Genomic DNA, 21585 nt, shown 5'->3' with positions numbered 1-21585 from the left:
AAAGGGATCATTTACCCGCAAGTCAATTCAGCAAAAAACAAACAAACAAAAAAAAACAAAAACAAACAAACAAACAAAAAAAGGTGGCAAGCCCTAACCGGTTTGGCTCAGTGGATAGAGCGTCAGCCTGCGGACTGAAAGGTCCCAGGTTCGATTCCGGTCAAGGGCATGTACCTTGGTTGCAGGCACATCCCCAGTAGGAGGTGTTCAGGAAGCAACTGATCGATGTTCTCTCTCATCGATGTTTCTAACTCTCTATCCCTCTCTGTAGAAAATCAATAAAATATATTAAAACAAAACAAAACACACAAAAAACCGGTGGCATTTAGGTACCCTCCTCCGCCACCGGCTAGTTGCGCAGAGACCCCGCCCCCCTCGAATTAGCCAATGGGAAGCGGACGAGCCTGGTCGCCTGGGAAACCGCGTGACAACAAGATGGCGGTGCCGCGGGCCGGCTCCTCGGCCCTGCCCGGTGAGTCCCCACCAGGGTCGTTTAGCCGCGGAGTGCTCCACGCATGCCGGGGCCGTGTCCCAAGAGCACCGAGGGCCCCGCTATCCCAGCGGGCCGCACCCCAGCAGGCCCCCCGCGTCCTGGGAGCGGATCCGGGTCCTACCTACCATGGCCACGCGTGGAGGAGGCGGCGCGGCTCCCAGGGCGGGGTTAGGTGATGAAATTGGTCTCTCCGAGAGCACTAGAAAAAATGGAAACCCAAATGTCCACCAGTCCATGAATGAATAAACGAATGTGGTATGTCCTTATAATGGAGTGTTGTTGTTTGGGGATCTAGGGAGTGCTGGCGTGCAGCTGGCCGGCCGACAGGCACTGGGGGCACCCGGACATGGGGGAGCCAACAAACAGGTCGAGTAGTGATGGAAGATGTCAGTCAAGCACAGTCTTGACTTGGGTCCCCAAGGTGTAGAGGCACAGGACACAGCTTTCCCCTCAAAGCCCAAGCCTTAAGGGGGAAGCAGTGCAACCTTTAGGCGTCCCGGGCCTGAGGAGGAAGACACAGTTTGCCCCCGAAAAGTCCCCAAGTGACATGGCTCTATCCTCAGGGACCCCAGGTCTGAGGGAATCGGAGACACAGCCCCGCGGTCAGGAGAGCCCAGACTGATGGGAAGATAGAGTCGTTGCTCTCAGGGGTCTCCTATCATCCTGGGAAAATTGATCTGGAGACATTGTTGGATTGGCGGTCAGGGGTCCTCAAACTACGGCCCGCGGGCCACATGCAAATACAAATATTGTATTTGTTCCCGTTTTGTTTTTTTACTTCAGAAGAAGATATGTGCAGTGTGCATAGGAATTTGTTCATAGTTTTTTTTTTTAAACTATAGTCCGGCCCTCCGACGGTCTGAGGGACAGTGAACTGGCCCCCTGTTTAAAAAGTCTGAGGACCCCTGGCTGGCCTGTAGTGAGAATGGAAAAAGGGAAGTCAATTGTGGGCCATTGTGACAGCCCCAAAGAAGGGCAGTGAAAGCCCCACTAGAATGGCCAGTAGTGGGCATAGGAAGGAGGAGTTATGTGTGAGGAACATGGGAGTTTTACCTGCAGGATTTGGTACCCGATAGGATGGGATTAAGAGAGAAGGAAGGAGAGAAAAATGTTGTGGTTGGATGATGAGGTCCCATTAAGAAGAGGAAAGATGTTGGGTGTGGTTTGGGGACCAGGTTCCCCCCCCCGCCCCCCACTTTTTTTCTATGATTGCTTTATTGAGATATAATTCACTCCTTTAAAATGTAAATTTCAATAGTTTCTAGTATATTCATAGAGTTAACCATCACCCCAGTGAATTTTAGAACTTTTCATCAGCCAAAAAGGACACTCTGTGCCCTTTAGCAGTTACCTCCCATTTACTCCACAGCAGCCCCTAGCCCGAGGCAACCACTGATCCACTTGGTCGCCATATGAAATGCACATTCTGGACATTTCATATAAATGGAATCATAACAATATGTAGTCTTCTGTGATTGGCTTCTTTCCCTCAGCATAATGTTTTTAAGGTCCATTCACTTTGTAGCATGTATTTCATTCCTTTTTTTAAAAAATTGATTTCAGAGAGGAAGGCAGAGGGAGAGAGAGATAGAAACATCAATGATGAGAGAATCATTGATTGGCTGTCTCCTGCACGCTTCACACTGGAGATAAGCCCGCAACCCAGGCATGTGTCCTGACCCGGAATTGAACCGTGACCTCCTGGTTCATAGGTGAATGTTCAACCACTGAGCCATGCCAGCCTGGCCTCATTCCTTTTTAAAAATTGTCAAATACTATTCCATTGTAAAGTTATACCACATTCGTCTATTCATTCATTGATTGATGGACATTTGCGTTTCCACTTTTTAGCTGCTATGATTACTGCAGCTATGAACATGTATACAATTTTTTGTGTGGACATAAGTTTTCATTTCTCTTGGGTATATGCCTAGGAGTGGAATTGCTAGGCCATAGGTAAGTGTGTTTAATCTTTTAAAGAAATGCATGCTGTTTTCCACAGCAGCTGAACCATTTTACAGCCCCACAAATTACAATCCAATTTCCCTACATCCTCAACAAGACTTAATTTCTGTCTTATTTTATTTTTTGCAACACCATGAATTGCCTCTATGCCCTCTTCCACTTCCACCCACCCCAATTTCTATCTTTTTGACTAGTTTCTTTTGAGGGGGTCATGGTGGTGAGTACTTGGAGAAAGAAGGGACGATCAGGTCTGGTGGGAGATTATGCAGGCCTGTTTTAGGGACTAAAGGCACAGTGCCTAGGGCTTATTAGCATAATGAAAATGCTCTAAAATTGATTGTGATGAAAACTCTGTGATATGTATGTTATTTTTGAATCCCATGGGTGACCCTCCCTGATACTATTCCCATCCCCACTTTGTACAAAGGAACCGAGGTGGGGGTTACACTGGTGAATGACAGAACCTGTCTAGAACCTGGATTCTTTTTTTTTTAATTTTAAAAAAATTTATTTATTGATTTTAGAGAGGGAGAGGGAGAGAGACACACAGACACATTGATTTGTGTCCCACTTACGTATGCATTCACTGGTTGCTTCTTGTATGTGCCCTGACTGGGGATCGAACTTGCAAACTTGGTGCATCGGGGTAACACTCTAACCAACCAAGCTACCTGGCCAGGGCCAGCAGCCTGGCTTCTTGACCTCCCTGCCATGTGGACTATGTCTTGGTTGAGTCTTGCCCTTGGGTTGCCCTCCTCTGGCTCTGAGATGTTGGGGTAGCACCTGGGCTCTGGTGGGAGGGGAGGGGACACCTAAACTTTGTGTTGACCGGCTCCTTGATGGATGGACAAAAGCCCCAGGCCTCTTGGGTAGTCTCATTTCTGGGCTCTAAAATTTGGGCAAGTGCCAGGCTTCTGGCACATTTCTGCAGCCTGCTCCATCCCCAATGCCTGTTCCCAGGACAGAGGCCCCTGGGTTCCAAGCAGAGAGCGGGGTCTCTGGAGGAGCAGGTGGATGTTAATCACAGGGCTCCTGAGGCCCAGCTGCCTCCAGAATCCTCCGCAGGAGCAGTGGGAAGAAGTGAGGCGATACCCCCTGGGTGGGGTTCCTTTTTGGGAACGTAACCAAGGAAGAGAAAGTTTCACTTCCTGGTCCTGAGGGACTGACTCCAAGAGCTGACTTCTTTTTTTTTTTCCTTTGTTAATCCTCACATAAGGATATTTTCTCCTCTGCTTTTTTAGAGAGTGGAAGGGAGGGAAGGAGGGAGAGAAAGAGAGAGACATAGATAGAAGAGAGACACATCAACTGGTTGCTTCCCGACCTGGGCCGGGGGATCGAACCTACAACCCAGGCATGTGCCCTTGACTGGGAACAGAACCCATAACCCTTCGGTCTGACTTCTTTTTTTCTACTCAGGGAGTTCCTGACAACTAAGATCTAGAAGAACTATGAGCTCACCTTTGTCCTCCCTTGGCAAGACCCGGAAGGTGCCCCTGCTGTCGGAGCCTGTGAACTCAGGGTAGGAGGCTGGCCCCCGGGCCCTTGGTGTCCACGCCCCTGCCTCTTCCTTGCTCCTCCCATGGACAAGAAGAATGACTCCTGGTGTCTTGGGGAGGGCAATGAGGAGTCACGTATCTTTCCCTGACCACCTTATCCTTCTCTACCTTCTGAGAGGCTCTGTTGTGTGAAGGGCACAGTGGGTTGTGCCCTCTAGTAAGGTTTGGGCCAGGGGTGGGCAAACTTTTTGACTCGAGGGCCACAATGGGTTCTTAAACTGGACCGGAGGGCCGGAACAAAAGCATGGATGGAGTGTTTGTGTGAACTAATATAAATTCAAAGTAAACATCATTACATAAAAGGGTACGGTCTTTTTTTTTTTTTTAGTTTGCCCACGGCTGGTTTGGGCTCCATGCCAGTAGCTTAGCAAACACTGGTGGTGCACCTGTTCTGGGCCCTGCCATGTGCTGGGCTCTCGGTAAAGGGAATTCTTCACATCTGTCTAGCATTTTCATCTTTCCAAAGAAAATATATCTCTCCCCCCCCACCCCCCCCACCCCCCCAGAGAGGAAGGTAGAGGGAGAGATAGAAACATCAATGATGAGAGAGAATCATTGATTGGCTGCCTCCTGCCCACCCCCTACTGGGGATAGAGCTCATAACCTAGGTATGTGCCCTGACGGGGAATCTGTCCTTGTTCATAGGTCGATGATCAGCCACTGGCCGAACCAAATAATTTTTTTTAAAATATATTTTATTGATTTTTTACAGAGAGGAAGGGAGAGAGATAGAGAGTTAGAAACATCGATGAGAGAGAAACATCGATCAGCTGCCTCCTGCACATCTCCTACTGGGGATGTGCCCGCAACCCAGGTACATGCCCTTGACCAGAATCGAACCTGGGACCCTTCAGTCCGCAGGCTGACGCTCTGTCCACTGAGCCAAACCGGTTTCGGCCAAATAATTTTTTTTTAACTTCCTTGCTCTTATGAACAGCACTTAAATCATTCATAGACCAAGGGAATCCAGAGAGGTTGAGTGGGAGGTCTGGGGTCCCATCCCATTTCAAAGCAGAGCTGGGGCTGGGCTGCTTGACTACAGGACTCTGTCTTCCACCCAAGACTCTGCCCTCCGCTGGGGGGAGGTGGATACCCTGAAGCCTGCATGGGATTGGGGGGTGGTGTCCTCACGAGGCAGAGGCCCACCCTCCATCACCTTCGTGCTTGGCTGGGGGCTTGGTGCCCAGGGGCTCTCCCCGATGACATTCCAGGGGGTCCTAACGTGTCTGTCTTCCTTCTCCTTCCTGCCCGGATTCCCAGAAGGCGAGGGATAAAACTCTACGGAAACGGTAAGTGAGGGCTCTGCCCGCGTGTCTTCCTCACCTCCCGTCTGCCATGTCTCCTTGGGGTTGGGCAGATGGAGAGAAAGCATGATGAAGACTTCCGTCAGCCAGAGCAGCTGGCCCAGCCTCAGTTTACCTGCAGCTCCCCCCCCATCCCCCCCCATCCCCCCCCCCCCCCCCCCCCCCCGCCAGGACAGGGCTTCCTCTGGGCAGCTCTCAGTAGGAGGCCCCACACCCCTAGCAGAGAGTCATCCCTAACACTGGAACCCCTCCACCCACCTTGGGGTTGACTGGTGAGTGCTGAGAATCCAAACCCTACCCTCCTTCCCCAAACAGCCTCCTCCAGCCCCTAACACCCGTTTCTCCCGGAGCCCCTGTCTTCACATCACTACTCTGACTCCTGCAGGCTCAGATCTTTGCATCTCAACCCCACTCTTGCCCCCACCGTGGTCCCCCAGGAGCCAGGCTGGGAGAACTCTAGGAAGAGGCCTGTTCTCGTTGGATCTGTGCTCACCAACATCCCGTTTTCTACCCTCATTGGTTTGGGGGGACAGAATCCCGGGCCCCAGCTTGCTCTGGGCCTTACCCCCAGCAGTGACCTGGGCATCTGTGTCTGCAGAAGAGGCAGTGAACGTGCTGAATGATGGACAAGGCTCAGAAGAATCGTTCTCTGTCCCTTCCTGCTACGGCGGCATAGGAGCTCCTGTGGGTAGGCAAGGTGAGAGCAGAGGCCCAAAGGGGTCTGGGTTCCCAGCAGCAGGAGCGGGCCCCAGAGGAGAGAGGCCCAGAGGGGCATGCACCTGCTCCCCCGCCTGCTGGATCTGAGACAGCTGTTCCCATTTCTGGCTGACCGTGGCCATGGGCCTGCCTCTCCAGACCCGTCCAGGGCCGGGTTTGGCATAAAGCTAAGTGGGCCCCACTCTTAGCTCAGGAGGTGTGGCCACGCCCCAGGCCAGGCTGTGGCTAGTGCCTCTGGAGTGAACCTGGCTGGAGTCACCATCAAGTGTAATGTCAGCGTGTCCAGGATCCAGGGCCAGAGGAGTGAAGGGCCTGAGGGTGAAGCTCTGCCTTCAGCTATCTGCTTCCTGCTTTGCAGAGCTCTGGGTGAGGCCCAAAGTCCCCTAGGTAGCCCTCCTCGCCTGGTCCACACCATTCCCCAGGAGGTTTGGTGACACTGCGATCATGTAGGTGCCTAAAGGGGGACGGGGCTCATCAGGGCACCTTTTCAGAGGAGGGAGGATGGATCAGGCCGGGCAGAGCGGAGACCTGCAGACGGGAGGAGTGGGCGGAGCGCTGGGCAGGGGCAGGGGCGGAGCTGGGCGTCTGGAGGAGCTGGGATGCAGTTAGAATCCTCCACTAGCTGTGTATCTCAGATAAGCAACTTCCTTCTCTGCGTCTCCATCCCGTCTTCTGTGAACTGGGCCTGGGGACACCCAGGTCAGCATGTTGAGGTGAGGATTCGCTGAGGGGATCCTCCAACACCCGTCCGCTTAAATGGTGGGGAGAGGGGAGTTGAGATGGAAAAGGAGGCACCATGGGCCTGGCCCCACAGCCACGTGGTCACAAAGCCTGTGTCCTCCCAGCGGGGGACACTCAGTGGTAATCACAGCGAGCAGCTCCTCCACTTAAAGGGCTGTTCACTGCTCTCCGTTCACTTCTCACCAGTGTCTGTGCTCTCAGGCCTCACCTGTCCTCTCACCTCTCTGCACAGCAACGGTCCACATGGTTTGCTGTTCCCTCCTCAGAGCACCCGCTCGTACCGTTGGACAAATTACTGACTCTCTCTGTGCCTCAGTTTCCTACAGCAGATCATTTCCTCAGAGGCATGTTGTAAGGGCTGCACAAGTTGACATGTGAAAGTGCTTAGAGTGGCCCCTCTTATCTAGGTGGCAGCTGTTGTTATTACTCTTATTTCCACTCCTGCGGACCCCCCTCCCCCTCCCAGGACCCCCTACCTCAGCCTCTGCCCTAGGCATGGGCTCTAGGACTCTGTCTGGTTGGCAGCCGCTGGGGCCCACAATGGGGAGCTGCTGAGCACCATGGCAAGGAAGGTGCAGGATCTGGAGGAGCAGGTGAAGGACCAGAACGACCAGATGCTGTCCAAGGTGAGACCCCCGTGGGGACACGGCCAGGGTCCGGTCTGAAGGGTGGCGGGGGGAGGGGGGGGGTCCAGGCTGGTGTGACCAATGAGGCTACTACTGTAGTAGGTCAGGGTGGGTGGGTTCTACCCTGAACTGCCCACACTGGACTGCCCAGTTGAGGGCCAGGTGTGGCCTGAGCCTGATGGGTCCCTGTGACCTGAGTAGAGAGGCTAGGGGTGTTCTCCACAGCTGGGCCAGGCCCGTAGACCTCAGAGCTCTGGGGCACTCCGGGGACCGCCACTCCTTTCCCTCCTTGGTGGCACCTCAAGGGTCATCTGAGGGGCAGGAGCAGTGGTTATGCCAAAGGGGGAAAGAGCTTTCAGCTCCCTGGTGCCCCCACAGAGGCACACATTCCAGATCTTCCCTCTGGAAGGGGCTCCCTTGGGCTCTTGGAACCACCAGACCTGCCTGCCCCCCCCCCCCCCATCTTGTTGCTGCAGGATGAGAAGATACAGTCCCTCGAGGAACTGGTGGCGACCCTGCAGGAGCAGAAGGGTAAGAGGCTCTCTCAGTGGCTGCTTGGCCCTCCCATGTACCTCCCCTGGGCCCCAAGGCATCGGTGGTGGGGTCTGGACAGCTGAGCCCAGAGGGGCAGTGACGCCTTTAGGATGGTGCCCTCCAATGCGGGACTGAGTCCCTGAGTGCAGGCGCAGCCTCTGCAGCCCCGCTGCAGGCGGGCGGCGACCTCCTCGGGGTCAGGAGGGCCGCCCTTGTCAGGGTCAGGGAGAGGGGCTCGAGGCCATTCTCGGGATTCCCCGGAGTCCTTGAGGGGCAGCTTCTTCAGATGACCCTCGGGGCAGAGCTCTGGTCCAGGCAGCCTGGCAGCCTCCATGCTGGGGCAGCGGAACCCCTCCCCATCTCTCCTGAAGGCCAGATGTCCCTGCAGCGGCAGGAGGAGCTGGAGACCATGTGCGAGCATCTGCGGCGGCAGGTCGGGGAGATGGAGGTGAGAGAGGCAGTGGCCAGGGCTGCCTGCCCTCAGGAACGGGGTCAGAGCCCACCTCTCGGGCCCCTCGCCACACCCCGCGCCCGGCCCTGCTCTGGTTTCCCTCCGCAGGATTAACCGGGAGCCAGAACGTTTCCAGGGTGGGGCACACTCCTTCCGGCCTGGGCTTCCTCTTCAGTTTCACCTTGAACCACACTCCCCTCCAGCCACGGGCCCTGCCTCTGGTTCTTTGACTACACTGAGCAGTTTCTCACCTCAGGACCTTGGCCCGTGCTGATCCCTCTGCCTGAAATATTTCCCCACCTCCCCCTAGCGAGGTTCCACTCATCCTCAGTCTCAAATCACGGCAGGGCCCTCCCCCAGGAGCCCCTCCCCTACTGAGCAGGGCAGGCTGTGTCCTGTGCTTCCTTCGTGCCTCCTCTCTCTCCTCCCTCCCCCTAGGGGACCTCAAACTCCACCCTCCTGTTCATTGCTGTACGCCCAGGACCTAGCATGACACCGGCCATGTGTGTTCACTGAACTGAACATGGCATCTCAGTCACCCCGGGTTACTTTCCTTGCCCCGTTCATACAGCAAGGCTCACGCAGGAGGGACCCACATGTCAGGGAGGGTCCTCGCTCTCTCGCCGGCCCCACCAGAGCCTCTCCCTCTCCCTGTAGGGTTGGCTTCCAAAGCCCCAACCTGATTTCAGGCGGCAGCAGCAAACCCACAGGCCCGGCCGCAGCTGCGCGCCCTTCCCCCAGGCTGTTCATACCTGGCTTGTGGGGCTTCTCTTATGGCAGCCCCTCTGTTCATATCATTCGCACATTTATTGCTTCGTTAACTTAACCAACTCACACCAAATATCCCCTATTTCCCAGCCCCTGGGAGGTGGATGTGGTCCCGCCCCCATGAGGCTGAGAGTCTGGAAGGGACAGAGACATAGACAAGTACACAGGAAGGTACACAAGCACACAGATATGATGACACTTTTCAGTGGGTAACACAAGAGAGATTTGGTCCACTCTGCGGGTGACCTTGGGCAAGAGATCTAGAGGGTGTGAGGGGACCTCAGGGGAAGAGGATCCAGGCTGGAGAGATGAGCAGCTCCACCTCCCACCCTAGAAACTTGGCTCATGGTGGGTGGTTGTGGGAGCGAGAGGGAGAGCCAGACGGGCTGTGGGGATCACATCGCCACGGGGGGGGGCTCAGCCACAGCCGGGTTGGATTCTGTTCTGCAGGAATGGGGAACCACAGGAAGGTTTCAGTTAGAGGAGGAGGTGGGGAGGGGGGGCCGGTAGAGGCTCAGCCCGAATTGTCCAGGAGGGAGCTGACCGAGGCTCGGACGAGGGTGGCAGCAGAGGAGACCAGTGGAGTGGACAGATCTGAGCTGCCTGGGAGGTGGGGCCCACGGGGGTGGCCATGGATGAGGCCCAGGTGTGGGGGTGCTGCTGGCCGAATGCGGAAGACCTGGAGGGGAAGAGGTTGGGAGGTGGGGGCAGGGAGCGGTGACCATTTGGGTCAAGTTCATTTTGAGATGCCTGTTAGACATCTCAGTGGGGACGGTAGGAAATGTGAAACTGAAAAGGAACCGCCTGTGTTACAAGAGGTGAAGCCGGAAGTGTGCCCATTGGGTTTGGGGGCCGGGCAGGTTGCTGGAAGCTGCACCTGAGCCATGGGCTGAGGAGAGAAAGGGAGATGAGGAACCAGCAGCAGGAAGTGTGGACAATTCAAAAGTTTTCCTGTGGCAGAGTTGTGAGACCCAGCCCTAGGGAGGCTGCGTGTGGGTGGCGACATCCTCCGGGTCCCGCAGAGCGGTGTCCCTGCCCCTCCTCCCACTCAGGCCGGGTCCACATGGCTCCCCACCGCCATCCTGGCCGCCCTCGGAGTTCTTGCGCCAGGCACTGTGCCGGGTACTTGATGTGAATTACCCTGCTGAGTCCTCCTCACAAGCTTATTGGGCAGGTGCTGTCACCTCTGCTGTGTAAGGAGGACCCTGAGGCTCTAGGACAGTGGTTCTCAACCTTCTGGCCCTTTAAGTACAGTTCCTCATGCTGTGACCCCAACCATAAAATTATTTTCGTTGCTACTTCGTAACTGTAATGTTGCTACTGTTATGAATCATAATGTAAATATCTGATATGCAGGATGGTCTTAGGCGACCCCTGTGAAAGGGTCGTTCGACCGCCAAAGGGGTCGCGACCCACAGGTTGAGAACCGCTGCTCTAGGAGGTCACGTGGCTTCCCAAGTTTACAGCCACAAAGTGGCCAAGACCCCGAGCCCACCCCCTCTGCCCAGCCAGCTCTGGGAGCTGAGGCCTGAGGCTGGGGACTGGGCCGAGGCCGCCTCTTTCCTGGAAAGGGACTGAGCTGACAGTGCCCCCGCGTCTCCCCCTCCAGCGGTTCCTCGGTGACTATGGTCTGCAGTGGGTGGGCGAGCCCAGGGACCGTGAGGACTCGGAGGACATGACAGGCTCAGAGGATGACACAGACTGGATGACAGCCAAGAAGTTCTGGAAGCCAGGTAGAGTAGGGGTGCACCCCACCCCTCCCACAAAGGGAATTCTCCAACAGCTTCCTTTTGGCCGGAAGCATCCAGAGGCCGGCCCATTCCTGCCCCTGCCTCCACGCACAGGTGCCCCGAGGCACCCCACACCTCACCCCTGACACCCGACAGGCGGGAAAGGCCTCGGCCTCCATCACTGACCACCTAACCTGCCGCCACTTTCTCCCTCTGGTCTCCCCTCAGACTCTGCTTGTTCATCTTTCAAAGGCCCAGAGACACAGGTGTAATAAGACCTCATTTTTCTCAGGCATCATCGTTTACAAAATGTCGTCCATCCAGAAGTTGTTGCTTTTAAAAGCTGGGCCTCAGTTCCAGGCTCAGCCCCCTCTTGTGTTCCCTTTCCAGGTTCATTCATAGCCAGACCATTGAAAGCCACCTGCTTCTATGGGACTCACCACTTTTTTACTTTTTAAATTGATTTGAGAGAGAGAAACATTGATTTGTTGTTTCACTTATTTATGCATTCATTAGTTAATTCTTGGTGTATTGGGATGACATTCTAACCAAATGAGCTACCCGGCCAGGACACCAATATTTTTTTAATATATTTTATTGATTTTTTTACAGAGAGGAAGGGAGAGGGATAGAGAGTAAGAAACATCGATGAGAGAGAAACATCGATCAGCTGCCTCCTGCACACCTCCTGTTGGGGATGTGCCCGCAACCAAGGCACATGCCCTTGACCGGAATCGAACCTGGAACCCTTGAGTCTGCAGGCCGACGCTCTATCCACTGAGCCAAACCAGTTAGGGCACACCACTTTTTATTTTAAAAACATTTATTTACGTATATATGTATATATTTAAATTTTAGAGAAGAAGGGAGAGGGATAGAGAGATAGAAACATCTATGACAAACATCGATCAGCTGCCTCCTGCTGGGATTGAGTCGGCAACCTGGGCATGTGCCCTGACTGGGAATTGAACCGGTGACCTCTTGGTTCATGTTTGATGCTCAACCACTGAACCACACTGGCCAGGGTGCCACTTTTTATTTTTAATTCAATTGCTAATATCTAGAGGGATTCGCCCTGTGGATTTGGGACCGTAGAACGACCTGGCCGTTTCTGAAAGCCAGGTCTCTTCTCTTCAGAGAATAGAAGGTTGTTGCTCCATTCGGCTCTTCTGCCAGATGAACACCATGTTTTTCACTTATAGCAGCTTTTGCTCCTGGGATTCCCCTCCTGGCTCCTCTCCATCCTCCCCTCCACTGCCCTGTCCCCAGGTGCCAGCCTGCGCCTCCCCCAGGGCCCCTCAGACCCACACAGCCGGCCTCTTGCTGGCCCTGCTGCTCTGGTTCTCCCTCCAGAGGTCGGACACCATGTCCCATAGGCCTGGGCAGCTGGCCAGTAAATGGCGAGCCAGGGCATCTGCACTGGGGCTCATTCAAGTGTCCTAGAGCCTGGGCTCTTGCCTCAGGGAAGAGGGCCCAGCAGGGGGGAAGCCTTGGGAGAGCTTGGCCTGGGGCTGGATGATTCACCCTCCCCACCAGCATTTGAGCCTCAAATGGATGCTTGCCGGTGCCTTAGGTATTGGCGCTTCAGGGTATTCGGAGACATGAAAGGGACAGTCCTGCTCTGGTCACAATAGGTACTGAGCCTCCAGGGCTGAGAGCTCTAATGAACTCTGAACTCACTATCCTCTTCCCTGACCCCCTCTGAGCTCCTCACTACCCCCTTCCCTGACCCCCTCTGATCAGACCCCCCCACCCCCCACTGAGCTCCTCATCCCCCCCCATCCAGTCCTGCCCTCTCTCCCCCTCCCCCCTGCCAGCTACCACCTCCCCCTACCACCCTTTCTCCCAAACCCCAGCCTCTGTATGTGGGAACCACCCTCCCCTGCTCAGGCAGCCACACTGACTCCATGGGCTGCAGCAGCTTGGCTTGTCCTTGGGCTGCCTTTGAGGCCCTGGAAATGGCCTTACCTAGACCCCAGGCAGCCTACACTCCTCCCCACCCTCACTTCCCCTTCAGGCCAGTGCTGTGTCCCTGAAGTGTCTTGTCCCTTTTCTCCCCTCTGAGGCTCAGCTTAAACAAATGCCCATGGAGTGCCCGCTCTGTGCCAGGCACTGTGCCGCCTGCAGCTGCCCCGGGGCATGTGGGAAGGGGCTGTGCGTTAGAGTCCTCATCGGTAGAATGATTGACGTCTAGGCCACCGAGAGCATCAAATGCCGTAGTGCATGTGGAGTGTTCTGCTGGCTGACACTTGGTAGATGAACAATGACCGTTGAGCCAATTGTTGCTTAGCTTTGCGATGCCCCGGAGTGCTCAGCACAGTGCTTTGCCCATGAGCCTGGCATGTTCACATGCATGTGCTTGGTGTGTGGTGCCCGGGTGCCCAGGCCTGGATGATCAGAGCACGTTGGGAGAAGCCGACAGCGATGCTCAGCAGCAGGGGCCAGAGATTTGGGGGTGGCCCTGGCAGAGCAGTGAATGTGGGTCAAGTCCCCAGAGCAGGGCGTGACTTGCAGGTTTGTGGAAATAGTGGGTCCATTTCCTGTTCAACAGTCTGAGGTGGAGATGGGACATGCTGGGCACTGCCTTGTCTTTCATGGCAGCAGATGGTCCTCCCAGCGAAGGTGCGAAGAATCAGCTCCATGCAGGCCCACCACTCACCTGCTGATAGTGACAGGGTCTGGCCCTCCTCTGGGCTCTGTCGCCCCGACAACGGCACTTACCAATGCCGTTGTCACCCCGCCTCCTTCACTCAAGTATGGACCCAGGGAGGGCAGGACTCTGGATATGGGCATAGCCATGGTTCTCTGGGCCTAGCATGTTCTCTGAGTTGCTGCTTCAGCAGCCTCTCTTGGCCAGGCCCACACTGGATGCTCTAACCTGGGTTCAAGAAGTGTTTGGGCCCTGGCCGATGTGGCTCAGTTGGTTGGCGCGTCCTCCTGCACACCAAAAGGTCACGGGTTCGATTCCTGGTCAGGGCACCTGGTTGCAGGTTTGAGCCCCTGTCAGGGCACCTGCTAGAGGCAACTGATTGATGTTTCACTATCACATTAGTGTTTCCTCCTCTTCCTCTCTTGCTCTCTCTCAAATCAGTAAAAACATGTCCTTGGGTGAAGATTAAAAAAAAAAAAAAAAAGAAGTGTTTGGTGTGGTTGGAAAGTCAAACCAAATGACAACAGCCTGTGACACCTGTGACAAGGGCCAAGGGAGTGGCTCAGGGGCTTCAGGAACCCCAGAGGAACCGGGGCCCAGCCTCAGGGGAAGGGGCTTCCGGCAAGGCTTCTCAGAGGTGGTGGTGAAAGAGCACCCTGAGCCCCGCAATGAGCAAGAGGATGGGGGCTAGTGACACAACAGCACCTGCCACCACTTCCTCAAACAACCCTGTGAGGTGGGACTGTGATTGTTCTTATTTTATAGAAGAGGAAACTGAGGCCCAGAGAAGTTGGCCCACTTGCCCAGGGCGGCACAGCTTGGAAGCAGTAGCCCTGGCACTGTGGCTCCAGAGCATGAAGGGAGACCACACTGAGAGGAGTCTGGGGAGCCCAGGCTCTGAAGGTCCCCAGGGTTGGGCCAAGGAGTTTGGACTTGCTCTCCATACCTACCTACGACCCTTTTTAATAAAACCATGGGCCCTCAAAGTTGAATGAGGCCTCAGAGATGATCTTGCTGCACCTCTCCTTGGAAAGGGACCCCAGTGAGCAATGTCCAAAGAACCACCACTGAGAGGCAGCGAGTGGTCACTGAGAACAAAGGCTTAGCATCACCCGATCCTGCAAGCTGCATTGCCCTGGGCATGTTGCCTCAGGAGGCCCAGCTTCCTCATCTGCAGAACAGGACTGGCATCCCTGCCTCTGGTGCTTGATGTGAACACAACCCTGAGTCATTATCTCGGTAGACAGTTGGATTTTGTGGGTAGGATGATGATTCCCATTATCTGTCCATTCCACGCAGAGGAAAGCTGCAGCTCAGAGAGGAAATGCCTCACTTGACCTCTGACCCGCCTTATCCCTGGTGACCTGGCCGCACTGGGTCAGGCTTCGGCCTGCTGTGTGTTGGTGATGACAATGACAGGCCCTTCCTGTCTTATCCTCTCAGCCCTGCATTGCCCAAAGCTGCGGTTCCTTCTCAGGGACTCCTTGCCTCACCTGCGCTGTGTTTCACCCAGGACCTGCCCTGCCCGCGGGCTGAGACATGTTAGAGTGATTTTTCTCAGCAAACTTTTCTTTTCCCTCTCATTATTTCTTTATAAATGTTTTTATTGATTTCAGAGAGAGGAAGGGGGAGGGATAGAAACATCAATTCTAGAGAGAATCATTGATCGGCTGCCTCCTACACACTCTACTGGGGATCCAGCCCAAAACCTGGGCATGTGCCCTGAATAGGAATCCAACCATAACCTCCCGGTTCATGGGTCGATGCTCAACCACTGAGCCACACCGGCAGGACTCGCTCTCATATCTTCTTGGCATCCTCCCCTGGGCTTCTGCCTGCCTCTTCCCCTGGCAAACACCCCATGTCCTGTCAGCTCCCAGAAAAAGCCCTCTGGTCCCAGGAGGCAGCTGGGTTATCGGGCAGTGGATCTGAGGGTCCTCCTGGCCCTGCTTGGCGGGGTCTGCTTGGGCCAAGTCGTCTTGGCCTCACTTTCCCCGCCTGTAAGAATATAGGGACCAGGGTGACGTTGAAGATGAGCTTTTCAGTTGTTATTTGTAGGTTTACCAATGTGTTCTGAAAGTAGTTGTTAAAGGAAAACAGCATCCTGACAGGGTTCTGACTCATAGCCGGGGTGCTGTGTTCTGTGGGTTTTCCTTGGGAGTCTCAGGGACTCCAGGACGAGCCAGGGCAGTGCAGCCCCAACAACAGTAGGGAACGTAAGGAGAGGGAGGGGAAGGACACCAGGAGCCTACTGTTTCCACAGCACAAAGGCAACAGGAAATGGCCACCCACATCTGTACTTCCCCCGGTGTAGCCACTGTACCACTGTGGGGAAAGGAATTAGGTCCCCAGAGCCCTGACCCACATCCTGTGGCAGGGTGGCTGTCCTGGTGAAAAACAGCTTCCAAGAAGGCCCAAACAGTCACCGTTGGGTGAGGATTGCACGCTAGTAGATGACTTACTGGGGAACCAGGTCCTTTCAAGGACTGAGAACAGGCCCCTGCCTTCTGCCCTTTCTGCTCTGGCATCTGTCACGGGTGTCCCACCACCCCTTCTGCATCCTCTGAAGCTTCTGCACAGCTGTATGTGCAACACAGTTTTTCAGAATAGGAGGCCAGAGTTTCTGTCAGCTTCTCAGAGGGTCTGTGACCCAGAAATAGTTGCACGACCCACGATCTGCCCCACATCTGTTCTGCCCAGCAGCTGTTTGGACATCTTCCTTAGTAAGCCATCTGTCCTCACTACGACCTCTTTTTCCTCATAGTTCAGGTGGGTGAGAGAAACAGACCCCAGAGCAGTGGTTCTCAACCGTCCTAATGCCGCGGCCCTTTAATACAGTTCCTCATGTTGTGGTGACCCCCAACCATAAAATTATTTTCGTTGCTACTTCATAACTGTAATTTTGCTGCTGTTATGAATCGTAATGTAAATATCTGATATGCAGGATGTATTTAGGCGACCCCTGTGAAAGGGTTGTTCGACCCCCAAAGGGGTCGCGACCCACAGGTTGAGAACCGCTACCCTAGATTCAGCCCCTCCTCTAACTTGTCTTGGGGCTTGGGGCAAGTCATTTTTTGTCTCTGTGGGCCTGTTTCCTCATGTGTAAAATGGAGATAAATAACCCCTGCCTCATAGCCTCTGGGTTGGCCTGAGGTCCATTTTTTTGCAAGGCAGAGCTGGTAACAACAGCTAACATGGACAGAGTGCTTGTCCCCAGCTAGTCCTTACATGGTCATCTTCTTGGAATCCAGCTGCTAACCCAGCACCTGGACAGATCAGATCCTGCTCTTGCCACTTACTCTGTGCTTCCCTAAGCATGCCATCAATCTTCTCTAACCCTCAGTTTCTTCATCTGAAAAATGGGACTGATTATAGCCCTACAGCACAGTGTTGGCAGGAAGAGAGAATGGGATAGTAGATATTAAACCCCTAGCACAAAGTATGCACTCAATAGCCCAGCCGGCGTGGCTCGGTGGTTGAGCGTCGACCTATGAACCAGGAGGTCACAGTTCAATTCCCAGTCAGGGCACATGCCCAGGTTGCAGGCTCAATCCCCAGTGTAGGGTGTGTAGGAGGCAGCCAATCAATGATTCTCTCTCATCGTTGATGTTTCTATCTCTCCCTCCCTCTCCCTTCCTCTCTGAAATCAATAATAATAATAAAAAGTATGTGCTCAATAGAAGATAGCTATTATTATCTAGTGTTAGTTGTCCTTCCTCCTCCCCAGGTGGTCACTTAAGGAGATGCTAAAGCCACTGCTCATCATGGGAGAGGGCATGGGAGCCAGGGCTGCTAGGGCACATTGGCAGCCAAGAAGAGAGGCTCATAGGTGTCTATCCTCTCTAGCAGCGGATTCATTGGTGCCCCCTGAAGTGGACTTTGATAGGCTGCTGGCCAGCCTGAAGGACCTCAGTGAGCTGGTGGTAGGCAGTGACACCCAGCTGACACCAATGCCCGGTGGAGCACGGCTCCACGATCTTGAGCCCATCCCAGTGAAGCTGTACCGGAACGGCATAATGATATTTGATGGGCCCTTCCGATCGTTCCATGATCCCTCCACACAGGTAAGAGCTGGGGGAAGGGAAGACAGTCCTCTGGTGCTCCCCACTCTGTTCATCATTAGTGGGAGATGGGGCCCAGTTTACCCCCTATGGCAGCCGTGGGCAAACTACGGCCCGTGGGCCGGATCCAGCCCGTTTGAAATGAATAAAACTAAAAACAAAAAGACCGTACCCTTTTATGTAATGATGTTTACTTTGAATTTATATTAGTTCACACAAACACTCCATCCATGCTTTTGTTCCGGCCCTCCGGTCCAGTTTAAGAACCCATTGTGGCCCTCGAGTCAAAAAGTTTGCCCACCCCTGCCCTATGGGCACTCAGTCCTATGCAAACCTTGCAGATACCCCACCCCCACCTCTGCCAAGAGTATGATCCACTGGGTAAGCCTGAGGCCCAGTCCTTACCTTTCCTCTCCCCCCTATAGAGATGCCTCCGAGACATACTGGATGGCTTCTTCCCTGCAGAGCTCCAGCGCCTGTTCCCTGATGGGGTCCCCTTTAAGGTGATGAGCTGCTCCTCAAAGCAGTCAGCTACTCCCTACGTGGGGATTTTGGAGGTGGTGGGGATAAACAGTTTCCTCAGGCATCACCCCGTCTGAGTCTTGAAGCAGATGCCCCACTTCAGGGGACCCAATGTGATGAACTTCAGGAAGGTGAGCCTGAAGCTGGGCTGGGGAGGGAGTGGGGAGGCGGCCATGGCCACAGTTGACACAGCAGCAGCCAAGACAGCCAGTAGCTGAGCAGCAGGCAGTGCCCCCCTGCTGGCACTCTGAAGGCACAGTCCTCAACCACTGCCCCTCCTCCAGCATTTGGGACAACTTGACTGCCTGGAGTCCCTGAGGAGTCTGTGCAAAAGTAGCTGGGCTCCCCCTAGAGGCTCCAGGAGCCATCTGATTGGGATGGAAGGTAGCGCCATTGTGGGGGGAGGGGCAGGGCAGAGGAATATATTGGGGCTAAAGCACATGAGATGGACTGGTCCCTGCTGGTGTGTAAGATGAAAGGCGCTGTGATGGGAGCACATGTCCCAGAGGGTGGCGTTAGTTCCACAATGAGAGCATGTGAGGGAGTGTGTACCACCATGGCTTGGAAATAGTGGGAGTCATGATCCGGGGTCCATGTCAAGACAGGGGCTCAGGTGGTGTGCCTGTCACAGGTGGAGGCAGAAGAGGAGGAGCAGGCTTGGGAGTGAGGAGAGGAAGATGAGTAGTGTGAGGGCCCAGAAGGTGATATGTGCAATGATGGGGTCTGCACTGCAAACGATAGGCAGTAAAGGCTTTGCCCTGCCCTACCACCCTCATCCCTCCCTGCAGGCTCCCAAAAGGGGCTTCTGAGGAGGATGTCAGGCCTGTGGCTCCAGGGAGGGCTTGCAGGAAGGGCCCACATATACAACAGCATGAACTACAAGTCTTGCTCTGCCCCAGAGCCTCAGTTTCCATACCTGTAAAATAGGGGTTCCATCAGACTATCCCTTGGGCCTATTCCTGGGGCCTGGGCAAGCAGGGACAGGGGTGGAGCCAGCACTGAAGATCTGGTCCTGCCGCCGCTGTCTCCCTTCCTTCTTGTCAGGTGAGTGACCTGCGCAATCAGGTTTACCCAGAGCATGGGCTGGACCCATTCCCAGGTGAGGGCCGAGTGACAGGCATGCAGAGGATTCGAAAGCCCTCAGTCATGATGGAGCACCCAGGTGAGGTTGGCCCTGAAGCTGAGCCAGGTGGCAGGGGTGCTATACAGGACAAGGTCCAGGTGGCCTCCTCCATCATCACTCACAGTCCCTCCCTGTTACAAGGCTTCCACTGCCCTCCCCACAGGTTCCAGGATGACTCTTGAGAAGTTTCTGAACAAGCTCCCCAAATTTGTGATCCGTCAAGGCGAGGTGATTGACATCCGGGGCCCCATCCGGGATGCCCTGCAGGTGAGGCCAGCCCTAGCTCCCCAGACACACACACACACACTCTCTCTCTCTCTCTCTCAAAGGCAAGATTTCCTTTTTTTAAAAAAAATATTGATTTTAGAGAGAGGGAGAGAAACATCAATCAATTGCCTTCAGCATGTGCCCCAACCAAGCCACACCGGCCAGGGCACCTCCCCCAGTCTTCTTGGGGGCTTTACCATCAACCCTGGCCCAGCCTACCAGAGCAGTATCTTGTGTGGAGGCTCAGACTTAGGGGTCCCTGAGGAAGGTCTAGATGGAGAGATGGGTGTCTCAGATCTGTCCCACTGTCTTCTAGAAATGAGTTGGTGAGGGCTCAGGGCGGACTGAGAGAGCAGCTGGTTGGCAAGGGCGTGGCTGTAAGAGGGGAAAAGTCAGAATCTAGGCCAGAGGTGGGCCCAAGTTCCAGCCCAAAATAGCCAGTTCAGTTCTGGAGAGCCCTTCTGGGCCCTCACACTACTCATCTTCCTCTCCTCACTCCCAAGCCTGCTCCTCCTCTTCTGCCTCCACCTGTGACAGGTAGCAAACCTCAGTTTCCCAGGACTCTCTACCTCCTTTGCCCCACATTGCCAAGTCCTATCTGATCTGTTGGTCCCCAGAACTTCTCCTGGGCCCATCCTTCTCTCCATTCCCACGACCCAGAATCTCTCTCCCACTCAACTACAGTGGTCTAACCTCCCACATCCACTCCTTACCTGCCAACCATCCTCCCCTAAGCAGCTCCTTTTAAAAATGCAAACTGATCTTGGCTTTTTATTGAACCCTCTGGTGGTTCTTGGGCCTGTCTCTTTACTCTCCCCCCACTCCCCACTCCTAACCTTTTCTTTCTTCCAGTCCAACCTGATTCCCAGGTTCCGTCCCACAAACTGACACTTCTCCAAAGTATTCTCTCCTCTCAGAAGTCTCCCCTGACCTGGGGACCTTCTCATGCTGTCTGGAGTCCCCTTGGCCCCTTCCATCTCGTAGGACTCCTCCTCTTCCTCCAGTCACAGCTCAGGTGTCATTTCCCTAGGGAAATCTCCCCTGACCCACGCTGGCCTCAGCACCCAGCCTGGTCATCATCAGTGTGGGGTTCTGTCTCCCCCACTAGACTTAGGGACCTCAAGTCTTCTTGGGGGGATGATGGGGCAGTGTCCCAAAGCTTCTGTTCCACTGCCTCTGCTTGGACTCTCCCTCACACAGAACACCCCACCTCTCCCTTAGGCTCAATGGTTTAATCAATTCCCCGTCATGAACAAGTCCCCTCTAGGGGTGGGGGTGGGTGGGACTGGCAGGATTCAGGGCTGTCCACTCCATCGATGCCTTCCAGAACTGTTGCCCATGGCCTCTCCCGGTCCAGGAGATCATGGTGGAGACGCCTGCCTTGGCTGCTGAGCGTAAGAGGTGAGGGCAGAGTGGAGGTGAGAACCTGGGGGTTGGGCTGTGGGGGCACTGAAGGCCTCTGGGCCCGCAGGATCCAAGAGTCTCCTGAGTCGCCTGAGCACCCGCTCTCCATGCTGCGCATCAAGTCTGAGAATGGCGAGCAGGCCTTTCTGCTAATGATGTGGCCTGAGGACACTGTTGGTGATGTGAGAGCCCTGCTCGCGCAGGCCAGGTGGGTGCGGGGCCAGAATGGCGGATGCAGTGGGTCTCTGGTCCCAGGTCCCACGACCTGACCTGATCTCTTCTGCCTGGACCCCAGGGGCATGGACCCAAATGCCTTCGAGATCTTCAGTGTGTTCCCGCCCACAGTCTACCGCGAGGACGAGCTCACGCTGCAGGCCGCCGGACTGGTGCCCAATGCAGCTCTGCTACTGCGGGCGAGCCGGGCCCTGCCGCCCGCCACTGGACCCCAACCAAGCCCCCAACCCAAATAAAGCACCCGCCCCCATACCAGCTGCTTCCTGAGGCTCCTCTGTGGGGCAGCCCCGCTGGGCACCAGGGGAGGCTGGGGCCCAGCTGGGTCGGGGAGGGGGCGGCGCAGACCGGCCCTCTCAGTAACTTGAGCCCCAGCTGGCAGGCCTGGCTGCTGGGTCTTTGTCCTCTAGGTTCCTCTTTCTCCATAGAAGGGTTAAGCGGA

The 21585-nt window shown here is 55.0% G+C and overlaps 1 protein-coding gene across 3 annotated transcripts; it reads left to right on the top strand.

Annotated features, from left to right (window-relative positions):
* The first annotated feature begins 411 nt into the window (after positions 1 to 411).
* UBXN11 (UBX domain protein 11) lies at positions 412 to 21395 on the top strand. Of its 3 annotated transcripts, none has more exons than XM_070404428.1 (15): positions 412 to 472; positions 3875 to 3977; positions 5278 to 5303; positions 5917 to 6015; positions 7302 to 7402; positions 7879 to 7933; positions 8308 to 8384; positions 10765 to 10888; positions 17382 to 17599; positions 18022 to 18099; positions 19163 to 19280; positions 19405 to 19508; positions 20836 to 20909; positions 20980 to 21120; positions 21208 to 21395. In XM_070404428.1, exons 2-15 carry the CDS (start codon positions 3907 to 3909, stop codon positions 21380 to 21382), a joined length of 1461 nt encoding a protein of 486 aa, XP_070260529.1. In that variant the 5' UTR covers positions 412 to 472; positions 3875 to 3906; the 3' UTR covers positions 21383 to 21395. The 3 variants fall into 3 exon arrangements, with proteins under 3 accessions (XP_070260529.1, XP_070260530.1, XP_070260528.1); XM_070404429.1 differs by having other exon boundaries at positions 5275 to 5303; positions 17385 to 17599; XM_070404427.1 differs by having other exon boundaries at positions 5275 to 5303.
* The last annotated feature ends 190 nt before the right edge of the window (positions 21396 to 21585 follow it).

The sequence above is a fragment of the Myotis yumanensis genome, unplaced genomic scaffold, assembly GCF_028538775.1.
Source record: "Myotis yumanensis isolate MYYU_CA2020_CCGP unplaced genomic scaffold, mMyoYum1.0.hap1 SCAF_2, whole genome shotgun sequence".
Taxonomy (NCBI): Eukaryota; Metazoa; Chordata; class Mammalia; order Chiroptera; family Vespertilionidae; genus Myotis; species Myotis yumanensis.
Note: the sequence above shows the minus strand (reverse complement) of the source record. Positions and strands in the feature narration are given on the sequence as shown.